Raw genomic sequence first — 14,231 nt, forward strand, 5'->3', positions numbered from 1 at the left:
TATTAAAGACAAAGGAAGCTTCGCCTTCTTGTGTACGCTGTAAAGCAAATGCTTTTTTTAGCGTAATGTTTGCATATTCTCAAAGCGTGCAGATCAAACAGTGCTGAATTTATCTGCATTTTGCATAGAACGATACCCTATGGGAATTACATGGGTTGTCCATGTCAGTGTCTTAATTTATGACGGAAATATACAATTATTGGAACCCCTCACACATAAAGATGTGTTTTTAGGCTTCTAATAAATTTCTTTTTTTAAATAATATAGGACAACATTGCAAAAAGAGAAAAATTCAACCTTTAAGTTAATTTATTCAGTGGGAAAAAGTCCCGCATTAAGAAATTATTCTTTTACATGAAAATGTGTGCCCCAATTGTTAATACTTTGTACAACCCCCTTTTGCCTACAAGACAGCACTGAACCTTCTCTTCTAATGTTTCACAAGAATACAGAATACATTTTTTAAATTTACTTTAAAGTTAAAGGTTCAATTTTTCTACATTTTCATGCTTCTGCAATAAAAATTCTATTTATTTTAAGGCTATTAATAAATCACATCTTAACCAGGGGTGTCAATAATTGTGGAAGGCACTAATCAAAGCTATTTGATTCCTTATTCATTGCACAGGGATAGAGACAGCTACCCAAATATATTCAATATCCGACTCATCCTTCATTCTTCATCATGTCACAAAGAGTGGGATGTAGAACAGCCAAGAATGTATGAATCGTTTCCCACTTTACCAACTTTCTTCCCCTCTAACTGGTGTAGTGCAACAATCTTTAGGTGTATTTAATTGCATTGATAGTTAAAAGCTAATGTGAGTGCCATAAAAAAAAAAAAAGAATTCAGTCACCCTGAAGGCATTACAGTTGTCTGCCTTACAGATGACACATGCATTGTTCCATCCAGGACTTATTTATTGATTTATTTATTTATTTGCAAGCATTATTATTATTATTATTATTATTATTATTATTATTATTATTATTATTATATATTTGTCAGCTATTTAAAAGAATAAATAACTATAAATACTTAATGATGCTGCTTGCATACAGTACATATTCAAGCCCTTCAGATTAGCAGTAGAGTATGGAACATTAGTGGTAGAGCTGCCATACCTTCCTGTATTTTCCCTCATATTTCTGCAAAAAGTAATTAGCTGTCACAGCACTTGACTGCATCGTTAACATGCCTTACTAAGACCAAATGAACAGCCGACTGTGTTTAGTGTAACTTACAGACAAGCACTGCTGAAGGCAGGCCGAGCGCTATGGACAGCTGAGAGTATCAAGTTCAAGAAACTCAAACTTCTTCTGTTAAATTCAGTTCAGTTTTAACAGGTTAAAGGAGTGAAGGATGCAAGAGTGCAACCAAAGAAGAACTCCTCCAGTTTGTGTTGTTTCCATGAAAGGACTGAATAATAATTCTTAGGCTATATTAAAAAATCATGTTAGTCATTCATAAAACACAGCAGTAATGGTGTTGTGCAGCATTTAGATCCAGTTCACGCTGCAGTATTTTTAGCAGCCAGTCAGTAACAGCCATTTATTGTTGATGCGGTCATGTATATTAATGACCAATGCTCCACCTGTTTGGAACAAACATTTCAATCTGATTTCAGATTCTTGTAAAAGAAGCAAAAGTGCAGTTTGCTGAAATTCACCAACAAATAAACACAAAATGTACACACCATCACTGTAGTATCAAAAGTAACAGTATCCCCCATGAAAAAGAACATACAGGTAGTTTCAGTCTTCCCCAGTCTGCGTTTCTGTCGTTTTGTCTGATCTAAATTAGGTCCTTATTAAATAATCTGTGTTAAATTCTCTCCTTTGAATTCTGTTATCCATCTCAAGAAAAAGCCAAGTTTGTTTCAACTGCAGTTGTGACATTTGTCCTGATGCTCAGTACAAAAGTATCAGAATCTGGCTTTTAAATATATTGATTGAACAGCAGTGCATACAATATTTGCCTGTGATACCAAACGTTTTTTTTTTTCATGTTTGATTATTAAATCCATTGAAGTTTACCAATGAGGTCATTCATCATGATTTTTTTTCAGTGATTGAATGGTTTACGAATAAGTAATGGCATGTGCAAATGAGAGAGGAGATTTTACACATGCAATAAAACACTGGTCATCCTCATTTCTGAAATATGTCACTACTGTACTATTTGCTCTGAACGTCACAGTAAAAATCTGGCGATGCATTTTGTGAATCTGGACTAGAGTTTGAGATTAACCCATAGAACATATCAAAGTTATTAGAATATGAATATTCATATTAGTTAAACTAGTCAGGAAAGTAAAGCTGCACATGCATCTCATCACTGTCATGCAAAAAAGGTAACTTCTTAACTTTGAATGGAAGTTAGTGTAAAATATTTTATATATTTTATAAATAAGTAATTTTGGAGTGTTTCTATTGGTCCATTAATCACAAAGATTTGACACAATGTAAAGAACAACTACCAGATTCACACAGATTTGCATGTCAAAGAGTGAAAAACACTGTAACCGAAGATACAAGCTGTTGAGATACTGTGACTATATATAGCCTGACATACAGAAAACCACAGTGACCTTGCTTACTATAATGAAGGGGGTCTTTTTAAAGGATATCTGGGATTGTACCTTGTCATTCACTCAGTCACTCACTGATGCTCACCCTCACAAATAGATGACTGTGAGTGAAAGAGCCGTGCTCTTGCTGTAGAAAGAAATACGTAATGTGTCATTACTGTAACATGTCCTCTGGCACATGGCGGGTTGAAGCTCTATTGTGTAAAGACTCAGGAATGCATTTGAAGTGAAAGATACCTTACAGACTGACCTTTCTTCGCCTCTTTGTGTTGCTGTCAGTAGATCCTTAAGCTGGAACCAACTTCTAAGACACTGAACACATCAGCTCCTTTTCAGTTTAGTGGATCTGAACCATAAAAATCGTGTGCTCATCTGTAACCCTCCTGCCTGCATATCACATTACAACATGCTTCTCACCCTCTACTGACTCTGGGGTGGACTAAATAAAGCAACAGACTGTGGATTATCAGGGTTGGAGTGTTGCTTCACAACATGAAGCATGAATCACTTTTAATACAAGGCCTCAAGCGGCTGATGGCCTTCATGTAATACGACAGTACTTTTAAAATACAGTTTTTGTACTGAATCTTTCTTCCAAGCAACGTTACAGTCTATTTGTGGTCTCAGCTTAAAGCAGCATTATGTAAAGCAGCATTTATACCTTAAAATAACAGCTTCACTATCATGGTGATGCCCCACTGACCTGTTATAGGGCAAGCAGTGTCTCTATTTTCTGTTTATACTCTGGGCTTGTTCAAAACTGCATGTGTAAGACGTGTCCTTTAGGAGTGGCTCAAAGCACAAATGACACTTCCCAACTGTAAGGGATGCCCAGGAGCAAGAAATACCAATTCTTGCATAATGCTGCTTTAATTTTTCAATTAATCTGATTATTATCCGTATATTTAAGTTTCTGTTGTTGTTGGCTTCTAATTTTTCCCCAGTTTTATCATTGCCAGTGAAAGCCGGTGAAGGCCAGAAGGGTAAAGGATACCTCATGCTTCTTCTAAAACATGTGAAAGACATAGCAGCAGTTCACAAAGATGCTAATGCAAAATCATTGTACAGCTGAACTCTCTTGAAAGAGGACACTAATTGCAAGTTCTGTTGAATCAGCTAACATACATGTTGGGAAGCGTTGCACTGTGTGATGAAGGGGGGAGAGGAAGTGCAGCTCTCTTGGATCAAACTCCCAATGATTGGAGGCCAGTGTTTAGATAGTTAATCCATTTTTTAATAATTTGGCACATTCATCCAGAATTCAGTTTATTTATGGCTAGTACAATATTGATATACGAATTGTGTGTTAATATGGCAGGTTATGAAAGAGTGTATCCATCTTTACTATCTGCTGGTCTCCTGCCTTACTGGTACAATTGAAAAATGAACGTTAATGAACGTGGGGTTGGAGGCGGGGGTGGGGGGGGTGGGGGGAGATGGTGATGGGGGGAGTGAGGAGTGGACAGGATGGAACAAAGCCAGTTGGAAAGTTTTCTTCTTCAAATGTCACTGCTGCTACAAATGGGGGTGTCTACGTTTGGAAGGTCACCACCCACCATGACATAATTGAGGGGGAAATCCCCACTTATTCATCATGAATTGAGGTGGAGGTACAGACAGGGCTCACTATTAGGGTTGGAACAGCGAAAGCATGGTTTCTAGACATAAAATGTCTACTGTTGGATGAATGTGTGTGCAAATGTTTGTAGATAAAAGAAAAGTTTGTGTTGCTTGGCAACTGTTGTCTGCTTCTAATGAACTAGGCTGTGACTGAAATGGATCCTTGGTCCCTCATTAGTATTGGGCTGTATCGGGAGAGACTGTTTAGTTGACGTAGTAGCGGTATATGCCCTAATGATCAACACCGGTTGCATAAACGGTTCTTTTTCTTTGAAACCCAAGGCTCCTTTAAAGAACTACATGGGCAATATGTGAAATTCACAGTGTCCTTTGGGTAGTGTTTTGCTATCTGAGCAAAACGTCATTGGCTCCAGTTCGTTCTGCTTTTTGTCTATGGCAACAAGAAACTCGCAATGCAATATGGTCCACATTTAGCTCAAGTAGTGAGCTGTGATGTTTACTATATATTATGAGTGCATTGTGGCGCTTGTAATCACGTTTAAAAAATACCAGACATACTCAATAGTGCCCTAAATAGCACTATTAGTGCCCTATACAGCTCCAGTGCCAGTGTTAGGTTAGCTACAGTGCGCCAGGGTTAGGTGTGGGTCCAGTCTACAGGAATGATGATGATGATGGTAATGGGTTAGAATACAGACAGATTTCTGCACATTTCCTACATGGGCCATATTTCTGCAAGCAGTGCTGAATGTGCCCTGATCTCAATCCAAAAGATACTGTAGCTGTGTTTTCCAGTTCTTGTCTTGGAGTCCTGCTGCACATTCATTATTTTTCCATGCGCCAACACATCTGATTCAACTTACCAGCCAATCTACACCTAAACGTGCAGTGCAGGAGTGCTCCAGGATCAAGAGTGGGATAGGCCGACACACACACACAGTTAAACAGATCAAAGTCACTCCTTGGTGAAATAATGAGCCTGCAAGAATGAGAAAGATGCCTAAAGCAAACTGAAAACCTTAAAAATCAGGTTTCAGATAATTATGATTTAACTGTAAAGAGGCCATTTGAGACTCACTTTGTCTCTCTCTCTCTCTCTCTCTCTCTCTCTCTCTCTCTCTCTCTCTCTCTCTCTCTCTCTCTCTCTCTCTCTCTCTCTCTCTCTCTCTCTCTCTCTCTCTCTCACACACACACACACACACACACACACACACACACACACACACACACACACACACACACACACACACACACACACACACACAAAAGTATGTGCACACACACAGAATGGAATATTTCTTTTCCCCAATGACACTGGATTCTGGAATTTTCATGCCATGAGTATTAAATCTCTCTCTTTCTTTCTCTCTCTTTCTCTCAGGTTGGAGGCATAAGCAGATTAGTGATGTCAGTAACCAGCCTGTATTTAGGAGTCCTGCGGGTGATCTGTTACTGCCATTACCTAAGTCTACTCCCTCCAAACCACCCCAGGTAGGCACACACACGCACACACCCACCTTCCATGCTGTGTGATCCTAAAACGAAGGTCACTTTGATGAGCCATATGACTAATTTCACATCCAGGCAGAGTAAAAATCTAGCCTCTTTTGTTTGTTTGGTTTTGTACATAATTAGGAACCCGAAAGGCTACCTTACACTTCTTGTTTGTAATGTATTTTATCCATTTTATTTATTTGTCTCAAAGATAAAACAATCTTTATTATTTGATCAGCATATAGAAATGCTGTGAAATGACCATTTTGGAGATGTATCACTGAGTGTAGACATCATATAAAATCCAAACTTTTTCAAAATCATTTGCACACCATCGCACATCGCAGTGTGTACGCAGTGTGTCGGCATAAATATATACAAACTGGAATACAATCTCGCTGCTTTACCTTACACTACAAATTATTAAACATTTTTGCATTCCTCTTGAAATATACCAATTTGGGGTACCTTGTTGAGTTAGCAAAGGTGAATCATTACACATTATGACCATGTAAGGGAAAACAAAATGTGATTGTGTGTGTGATTGTGCGTGTGATTGTGCGTGTGATTGTGCGTGTGATTGTGCGTGTGATTGTGTGCGTGTTTGTGTATCAGTATGGAGGTCTCTATGGCAGTGACACTGTGGACTATGGAGAATTCACTCCCCAGGCTGACAGATCTTTATGGGTGGACCTTAACCATCCTCCACCAACACCCGCATTTCCAGTGTCACCTCCTACACCTTATGGTGAGCATTATGAGCCATGTTACGGTTCACTTACCTTAATGTCTGTCTGTCTGTCTGTCCATCTATTCATCCTTCTATCTGTCTGTGTATCTGTATATCAGTATATCTATGTGTGATCCTCTATGACTATCTATCTATCTGTCTGTTTGCCTACACCTCTGTCTATCTAGCTGTCTATCTGTCTGTATATCTATGTGTAATTATCTATAGCTGTCTGTCTGTCTGTCTGTATATCTGTGTAATTCTCCATAACTGTATCTATCCATCCCTCTACACCTATCTATCTGTCTGTCTATCTACAGAGAGCTACAGACACAATAAGCCAGTGATGCATGAACAATGTGGAAACGCTCAGATGTTGTTTACACAGTCTCAAAGCAAACACAACACATTTAGATCTTGTACATGTGTGAATTAACGCTTGCTTATTCTATTCTTCCAGTGAAGAGTGTGTATGACTTTGCCCACGTAGGCCACAGCCCTCAGCCCAGTTCACAGCACCTGCTCTCAAGGACACAGCAAGGTAAACTAAACTCATCTGTCAGCCCCTTGTGCTGAGAGCAAATAAAAACCTGAAGTATTGCACCAGCACTGAAAAAAGGGATTCAGTGAAAAGGGATTTGCCTGCATCAAATATGTACATTAGTTCAGTGTAAATTAAATAGCCATATGCAAACATTTGGGCACCTTTATTCTTAGGACATGATATGTTGATTTTTTTTTTAGTAGCGTTACACAAGGATTACTGTTTTTATGCTCATGGGCACCCTCTACAGTTGGGGAGTGTAATTTGCTTTTAAGCCACTATACAAATCACTCTTTTAACTTCCCCCCCCTATAGACAGCTAGAGACATGCATTTGTTGACAAGCTGAAAGATACAAACCTGCAAGACACACACAATCATGTGGACTGGCGTGGAAGGATAATGTTACAGCAATTTAATTAAGCGTATTGCAATTCTCGCAAGAGAAAGTCTTGTGCACCAAAGTTACATGATACAGTACTTACTATTACAAGACCCAGTACCACTTAGACAGTTTTGAAGCTGTTATATTAAATCCTCAGAACACTTAAACTCACTTAAATCTAGCGCCATTCTGCATATAATAACAGAGCACAATTCTATTCTATTTTATTCGATTTATTTGCTAAATCTGACATTTGCGTGCGTGAAAGATAAATATGCTCAAAATCCTTTTTGACATAAACATTTGATAGTTTTTTGTAATGTTTTAATTTTCCCTAACATAGTAAATTAAGCAAGCAGTAAGTGTGCATCCTCTATAAAAGACTTATTTTCACTTTGACTTTCACTTGCCGACATATTTACATTCAAGTCAACAGTTATTTCCAAAAGTATTCAAACTAATTGTGTTAGTTTAGATTAGTTGTTAATTCAGTAAATTAAGTTACGTTAATTAAGTGCATTCTCCTAGTAACAGACCTAAAGAAAAGTTTCTCTATATGACTTGGGAAACCTTTTTTAGTTCTATAGAGAGCACTTTTTACAAGGTGCTGTGTATAATCATTGAAAAAAGATTGTCCACCTATCCCAAGAACCCTTAAACCAGGCAAAGAATTGTTTAAGCATCCATATTGCTCTGTATGTTGTCATAGTACTATATAGAACCGCTGGCTGTATGAAGAACACAGCTACTCTTTTGACTTTTGAAGTAGATCTTTTCAGAGTGCCTTGACTCGGCAGGACTTGTTTGCGACTTGTACAGTGAGATTTCCTGTGTGTGCTTGCGTGTGTGTGTGTGTGTGTGTGTGTGTGTGTGTGTGTGTGTCTACCTCCGGTCTAAGTTGACCTGCAATATCACTCAAGGATATGGGCAGAGAGCCCATTATGCGACACAGTTTATGACTTTGTGCGAGTGTATGTGCGTGTGCCTGTGGAAGTGCACGTCTCTACGTGTGTGTGTGTTGGTGTGAGATGACAAAAAGGCTTTGAGCATGCATTTCAGAGAAGCATTCAACTGCATCTTACACCAAAATCCCCTCCCTTTCTAAAAAGCCTGTAGCTGCTGGGTTTAAAAACACTGAGCTACTAAAAATAGCTCCCTGTGTTACAGGAAGTGGCCCTTTGGGCCAGGAAACAGGCTTCCTGCGGCCTCGGCCATTCAGGAGTTTAGGATGTCCAAATCTCCCCCGGGGTCTGTGTACTGAAATATGTACAACTGTACAACGATGGACAGATCTACACTTTTGACCTACCTTATAAATTAGTTATAGTATACTAAAAATGTGTAGCATGAGATGTTAAGGCAACGAGAGGTTATGGCAGCAGTTATTGCTTTATTTAGAGTTTAATACCGTATCTCATGAAAATATTAAATATTATCAGGACAAAAATACAATCTTCCTATTACTTGTAAGCAGTGACTACTGGATTTTCCACAGCGATTGTTTTGGTTTGCATCATGTTCTGCACAACATTTATTGACTGCACAATATTTATATTTTATCTAACAAGTTGCATTGAAAGAAAATTGCAGAAATTGTTATATAATAGCATAGGTTTTCTCTTGATTTAGAGCTAATTGCTCATTTACTAATGTTTGTAATAGAGGGTATTAATTAGGTATTAATATGGTATTAATATTCCAAACTGTACTGTTAACTGGAAAAAGTAAGGATGTCCTGATCAGTCTTGCAATGCTGAGTATAAGCAGATAAAGCCAGTCTATCTATAAATCCAATCCGATCTTTGTTTTTGTTCTTTTAAAACACTGCAATCAGTCAGAGTGGTGAAGTTACACACTCTGGACTGATATCTGTAGTTGTCTATCTACTGCTGGTTTATAGTGGGTGAATATGCTGTGATTGGGGTTTCTATAGCATGTGTGTGCAATAGCGTTAGCCTTCACTTGGTTCTGAATGTGCTCTTCAGTGCTGGTTTAAAAACAAAGAAAGGTGTGCGGTTCTCCCGCTGGTAAAACAGAGCATTTTAGGCGTCCACTGTAAAATAGCTCAATACTGCGGACTCTCAACTCTTTTATTTGCCTTCTGAGAATGTCCGCACTGCTGCAGCCGGCTGGGCAGTAATTTCTGTTTATGGTGCCTTGTGGACACCAGATGGCACTCTGGCCATCGTGGTTAAAACAAAGACTTGGATTGGATTCAGACTAAAATAGCTAATGCTTGACCCTTTAAAATATGCCAGAGCAGCCCCAATCCCGATCCACAGGATCGGATCAGGACAGCCTTATAAGCCCTATAAGAAAGTTAAATTTTTTGTTAGTGAATTTCATTATATACTTGTACAGTACAACTAAATTGTTTTCCTCGCATATCCAGTATAAAAAGCTGGGGTCAGAGCGCAGGGTCAGCCATGCTACAGAGCCCCTGATGCAGAGAGGGTCGAGGGCCCAACAATGGCAGATTAGCAGACATTGAACACACCATAGTGTTAAACAAAGCTATTAATGTTAATGTTGTCTACTGGACCTAGGTATCAAACCCACAACCCTCTGATCAATAACCCAGTGCTCTAACTACTGACTACTGACTACTGACCCACCATAGTGTTAAAAAGAGGTAATAATGAGACTAGTTAATTACCAGCAACTGTCTTGTTGGTCCTTAGTCTTTATAAGGGTGTTCCTATATCCTCCTTAAGCAAAATGTTACCAAAGTCAGTTCAGTTCTTGCGGAGAATTAATGAGATATCAAGTAATTGATTTTTTTCGATTCAGGGCTGTCCAACGTTGTTTTTTAGACTCCAGATCAGTTTGAATTGTGTAATTGCATAGAATTCAGACTTATATGCAGGTCTAACTCTAGACCTGTCTAAATAGGACTAAACAGCTGTTCAATAAATGTTTCAGAGCCATTTGTTTCAGTGCACTTTGGCTCAGTGTTTCATAAAGCCATGGTAGAGCTCCAGGTTAGAATTCAGTTCTAATTAAATTTTCATTAAAAATATATTATTTTTCTTGAGATGCTACGCTTATTCCGTAGTTAACCAAGCAGTGTATTAAAAATAAATAAATAAATAAAAAAATAAAAAAACCAAACAGGATAAAGGATGAACCCTTGAGATCCCCAGCTGCACACCCAGAGGAGGCATTGTGTATTTTAATTTCCTGATATGGGAAAATTGCAGAGGGTTACATAACTTACCATGAACTTCATTTCAAATAAACAGGAGATAAACAGAAGCTCTCTCAGCCTAGAGGACACTGACAGAATAATCTAAATATTTGCTGAGATGCTGGAGGACAGGAAAAGGACTTTCACTGGTAAACGGATTTCAACGTGAGGACCGGCATCAAAATAGAACTGTTTCAAAAGCAGCTCCACCTTCTGGCTCTTCTCTTTTCAACTCTTCAACTCTAACTAAATGTTCAGCGTGTTTGTGATTGCAGTAAAACCATTGCACCATGTGGAGGCTTTCATAGGTAGGCTTACATTTGTGTGGTCCTGCTTTAGCATATGTGTGTATACATGTCATATAGGTATTAGCGATGGAACTGTACAAAGCGACCGAAAGTGGTCCAAAGCTGGTCCTGAAGATCTACCACCCTGGACAGTTCAGGTTCACCACACAGCCCTCCACCATCCTTTTATCCCTTGTGTTCCATTAGCATCGGCACTAGCCTCTTCAGGGTGCTAGGTCTTAAGGACCAAGATTTTGCACCTCTTCTGTTGATTACAGGTGCATTTAAATCATCAGTGTTTATACAAAAGGTAATTACAGTTATTTGTACCTATTATTAGAAATTGTCACTATTGCAGTCATACAATTGTTGATTTCATGCCAGTGTTAGGTGTGGTGGATTTCTCCATGAGAAGAAATAAATGTTCTACAGCTGCCACGTTTAGCTGTACATGCAGTTTGTAGCTGCTATAACTACTAAACAGCCACCTGAAATATCATAGCAACCACCTAGCAAAATCAATTTACCCTAGTGACCACATAGTAATAGCTTGGGAACTCCCTGAAAGTGGGAACCACTTAGGCTGCGCAAACATCCACATGAAACACCATAGCAACCATGTAGCAACTGCTGAGCAATTACATAGCAATACCCTAGCAACCACTTGGGATACCATAGCAACCAGCTGAAATACCATAACAACCACCTAGCAAAACCAAATCACCCAAGTGGCCACAGTAATAGCTTGGGAACTCCTTGAAAGTGGGAACCACTTAAGCTGTGCAAACATCCACATGGAGTACCATAGCAACTGCTTAGCAACTACATAGCAATACCCTAGCAACCACTAAGCAACCATTTGGGATTCCATAGCGAATACAACCAACATCATATCTAACACCTAGCAAAATCAATTCACACTAGTGACCAAATAGTAACCGCCTAGGAACTACTCCCGAATGTGTGGATGCGCAAACACCCACATGGGATTTCATAGCATCCACCTAGCAGCTGCCTAACAACTGCCAAGCAACTACAAAGTAATATCCTAGCAACCACCAAGCAACTTCATAACAACCATATATTAACACCACAGCAACCCAAAAGCAACCACTTAGGATATCATAGCAACCACCTGGGATACCATTGCAACTATCTAGCAAAATCAGTTCATATTTAAACCAATACTAAACCATTGTCCTTTCGTCGTTTGTTCTGTAAGAGACAGCCAAAGGCTGGTATTTTGTCACGGCCGCTTCTCTAGGTAGATGTGCCTCACTAAGGAACCACCTAGGATACAATAGCAACCGCCTAGCAAAAACAATTCACCCTAGTGACCACATAGTAATAGCCTAGGAACTCCCTGAAAGTGGGAACCACTTAAGCTGCGCAAACATCCACATGGAGTACCATTGGTATTGCTATTTAGCAAGAAGGAAAGTGCTTTTTTTCATTAGGCACAAGGAGCAGATGTTTTGGGTGGCTCCACATGCCAACAGAGAAGAAGAGCATACGGATGTCAGTAAGAGGACATCCTGCACTCTGACCCCTGGAGCTGCCCTTTTGGTCGAAGACGACAGATTGCGAGCGTTTGCTGTTTATAATGCAGAGTGGTCTGTGAAAGGCTGGCTGTGAAGTCATATGTTAATGAGCCTGAAGGGCTCTCTCTGTGTCCGCCGGTCTCACACCAGGCGGGGGCAGTCGTCTTCCCTCCTCCCCTTCAAAGCTCCCTCTCCCTCCCACCTTCTCTCTCTCTCTCTCTCTCTCTCTCTCTCTCTCCTCAAAGTTGGAGTCACTCAGTCAATGGCACATCACTGTAGGAATAATGAGTGAAGTAGTTTTCCATCTGGAGCCTCGTTGATCGCAGCCAACTCAATGACTTCATTCAATCTGGGCATAGCAGACAAACAGAGAGAGGGAGAGGGAGAGGGAGACAGAGGGGAAGGGGGAGAGTAACTGGAGAACAGGCAGTAACTGTGGCATTAGTGTTTGTGCCAGGAAGCAGACCACTGAGAGGGAAAGAAAGGGAAGAGGACTTCAGAGTGAAGTTTAGAGAAACAAAGCAGTTTGGGGAGAAATCCTTTCAGTCAGGGCTGAAACTGACCAGAGACGGAGGACAGAAAGCCGTCCACAGCAGTAGCAGCAGCAGTTGCCTGTTGTTTTCTTTTCCTCTTGTGAATGAATCTCCTGTGAACAGTCCTTCATCATGACTGCTTCTCTAGGTATGTGTGCAGATGTACTTCTTTGGGGCTCTTCTGTTTACTTCTGACACTTTTTATGGTGTGATTGAGTCTGCACAATGGACAGATTGTGTGTATCTATGTGTGTGTGTGTGTGTGTGTGTGTGTGTGTGTGTGTGTGTGTGTGTGTGTGTGTGTGTGTGTGTGTGTGTGTGTGTGTGTGTGTGTGTTTTGTGTGCTACTGGGTTAGCCATTTGCTGTAGCTATCTCTGGCAGGCTTACATAGCATTTTCAGTTTGAAAGCAGCATGAGAAGATGCCTCCTGTTAGACAAGTTCTCTTCCCTTCCTGTTTTCCATCTTTTCTTCTCATCTCTGTCTGTCTTTTCTTGTCTTATTCTTGTCCTTTCTTATTCAGGCTCAACTTCTCAGCTTCTCCTCTTTAGTGGTTTTCATGTCTGCTCTTCTCTTCGCTTTTCTTTTCTTCTCTTCTCCTTGTATTTACTCTTCTCCTTCTATGCTCTTCTCTTCAGTGTTCTTTTATTTCTTCTCTGCTCTTTTATTCTCTTCTCCTCTTCACTGCTTTTCTGCTCTTCTATTCTCTTCTCTTCTTCTCTGCTCTTCTTTTACTCTTTTCTTACTCTTCTCCTCTATGCTCTTCTCTTTTATTCTTTTCTTTGCTCTTCTATTCTCTGCTCTTCTATTCTCTGCTCTTCTTTTACTCTTCTCTTCTTTTACTCTTCTCTTCTATGCTCTTCTCTGCTCTTCTATTCTCTTTGCTGCTCCTCTATTCTCTTTGCTGCTCTTCTATTCTCTTTGCTGCTCTTCTATTCTCTTTGCTGCTCTTCTTTTCTGTGCTCTTCTGTTCTCTTCTTTGCTCTTCTATTCCCTGCTCTTTTATTCCCTGCTCTTCTATTCTCTTCTTTGCTCTTCTATTCTCTGCTCTGCTCTGCTCTTCTTCTTTCTCCTCTTCTTCTCTTGTCTTCTCTTCCTTTCTTTTGTCTCTCTTCTCTGCTGCTCTTCTCCTCTTCTCCTTTCTTCTCTGCGCTGCTCCTCACTGCTCTTCTCTTCTTTCTTCCTTACTTCCTCTTTCTTCTCCTGACGCCTCTCTGATGTTCTCATCCCCACCTCACCCTTATCTTTTCTTCTCTCCTCCTCTCAAAATTTCCTGTGCTTTAATCTTATTTGTGCATTTTCTTCTTAAGCAGCTTCTCTTCTCGCCTCTTCTCCTCTGCATTACCTTCTGTTTTCTCCT

At 39.8% G+C, this 14,231-nt stretch overlaps 1 protein-coding gene across 1 annotated transcript in view; it reads left to right on the forward strand.

The window, feature by feature from the left end:
* Positions 1–14,231, forward strand: part of tns3.2 (tensin 3, tandem duplicate 2) — a 62,278-nt gene that overhangs the window by 29,866 nt on the left and 18,181 nt on the right. The window contains exons 14-16 of the mRNA XM_072681537.1: positions 5,554–5,663; positions 6,282–6,414; positions 6,857–6,937. Coding sequence (XP_072537638.1) covers positions 5,554–5,663; positions 6,282–6,414; positions 6,857–6,937 — 324 coding nt within the window. The remainder of the gene's footprint in view (positions 1–5,553; positions 5,664–6,281; positions 6,415–6,856; positions 6,938–14,231) is intronic.

Source organism: Salminus brasiliensis, chromosome 1 (genome assembly GCF_030463535.1).
Source record: "Salminus brasiliensis chromosome 1, fSalBra1.hap2, whole genome shotgun sequence".
Lineage (NCBI taxonomy): Eukaryota > Metazoa > Chordata > Actinopteri > Characiformes > Bryconidae > Salminus > Salminus brasiliensis.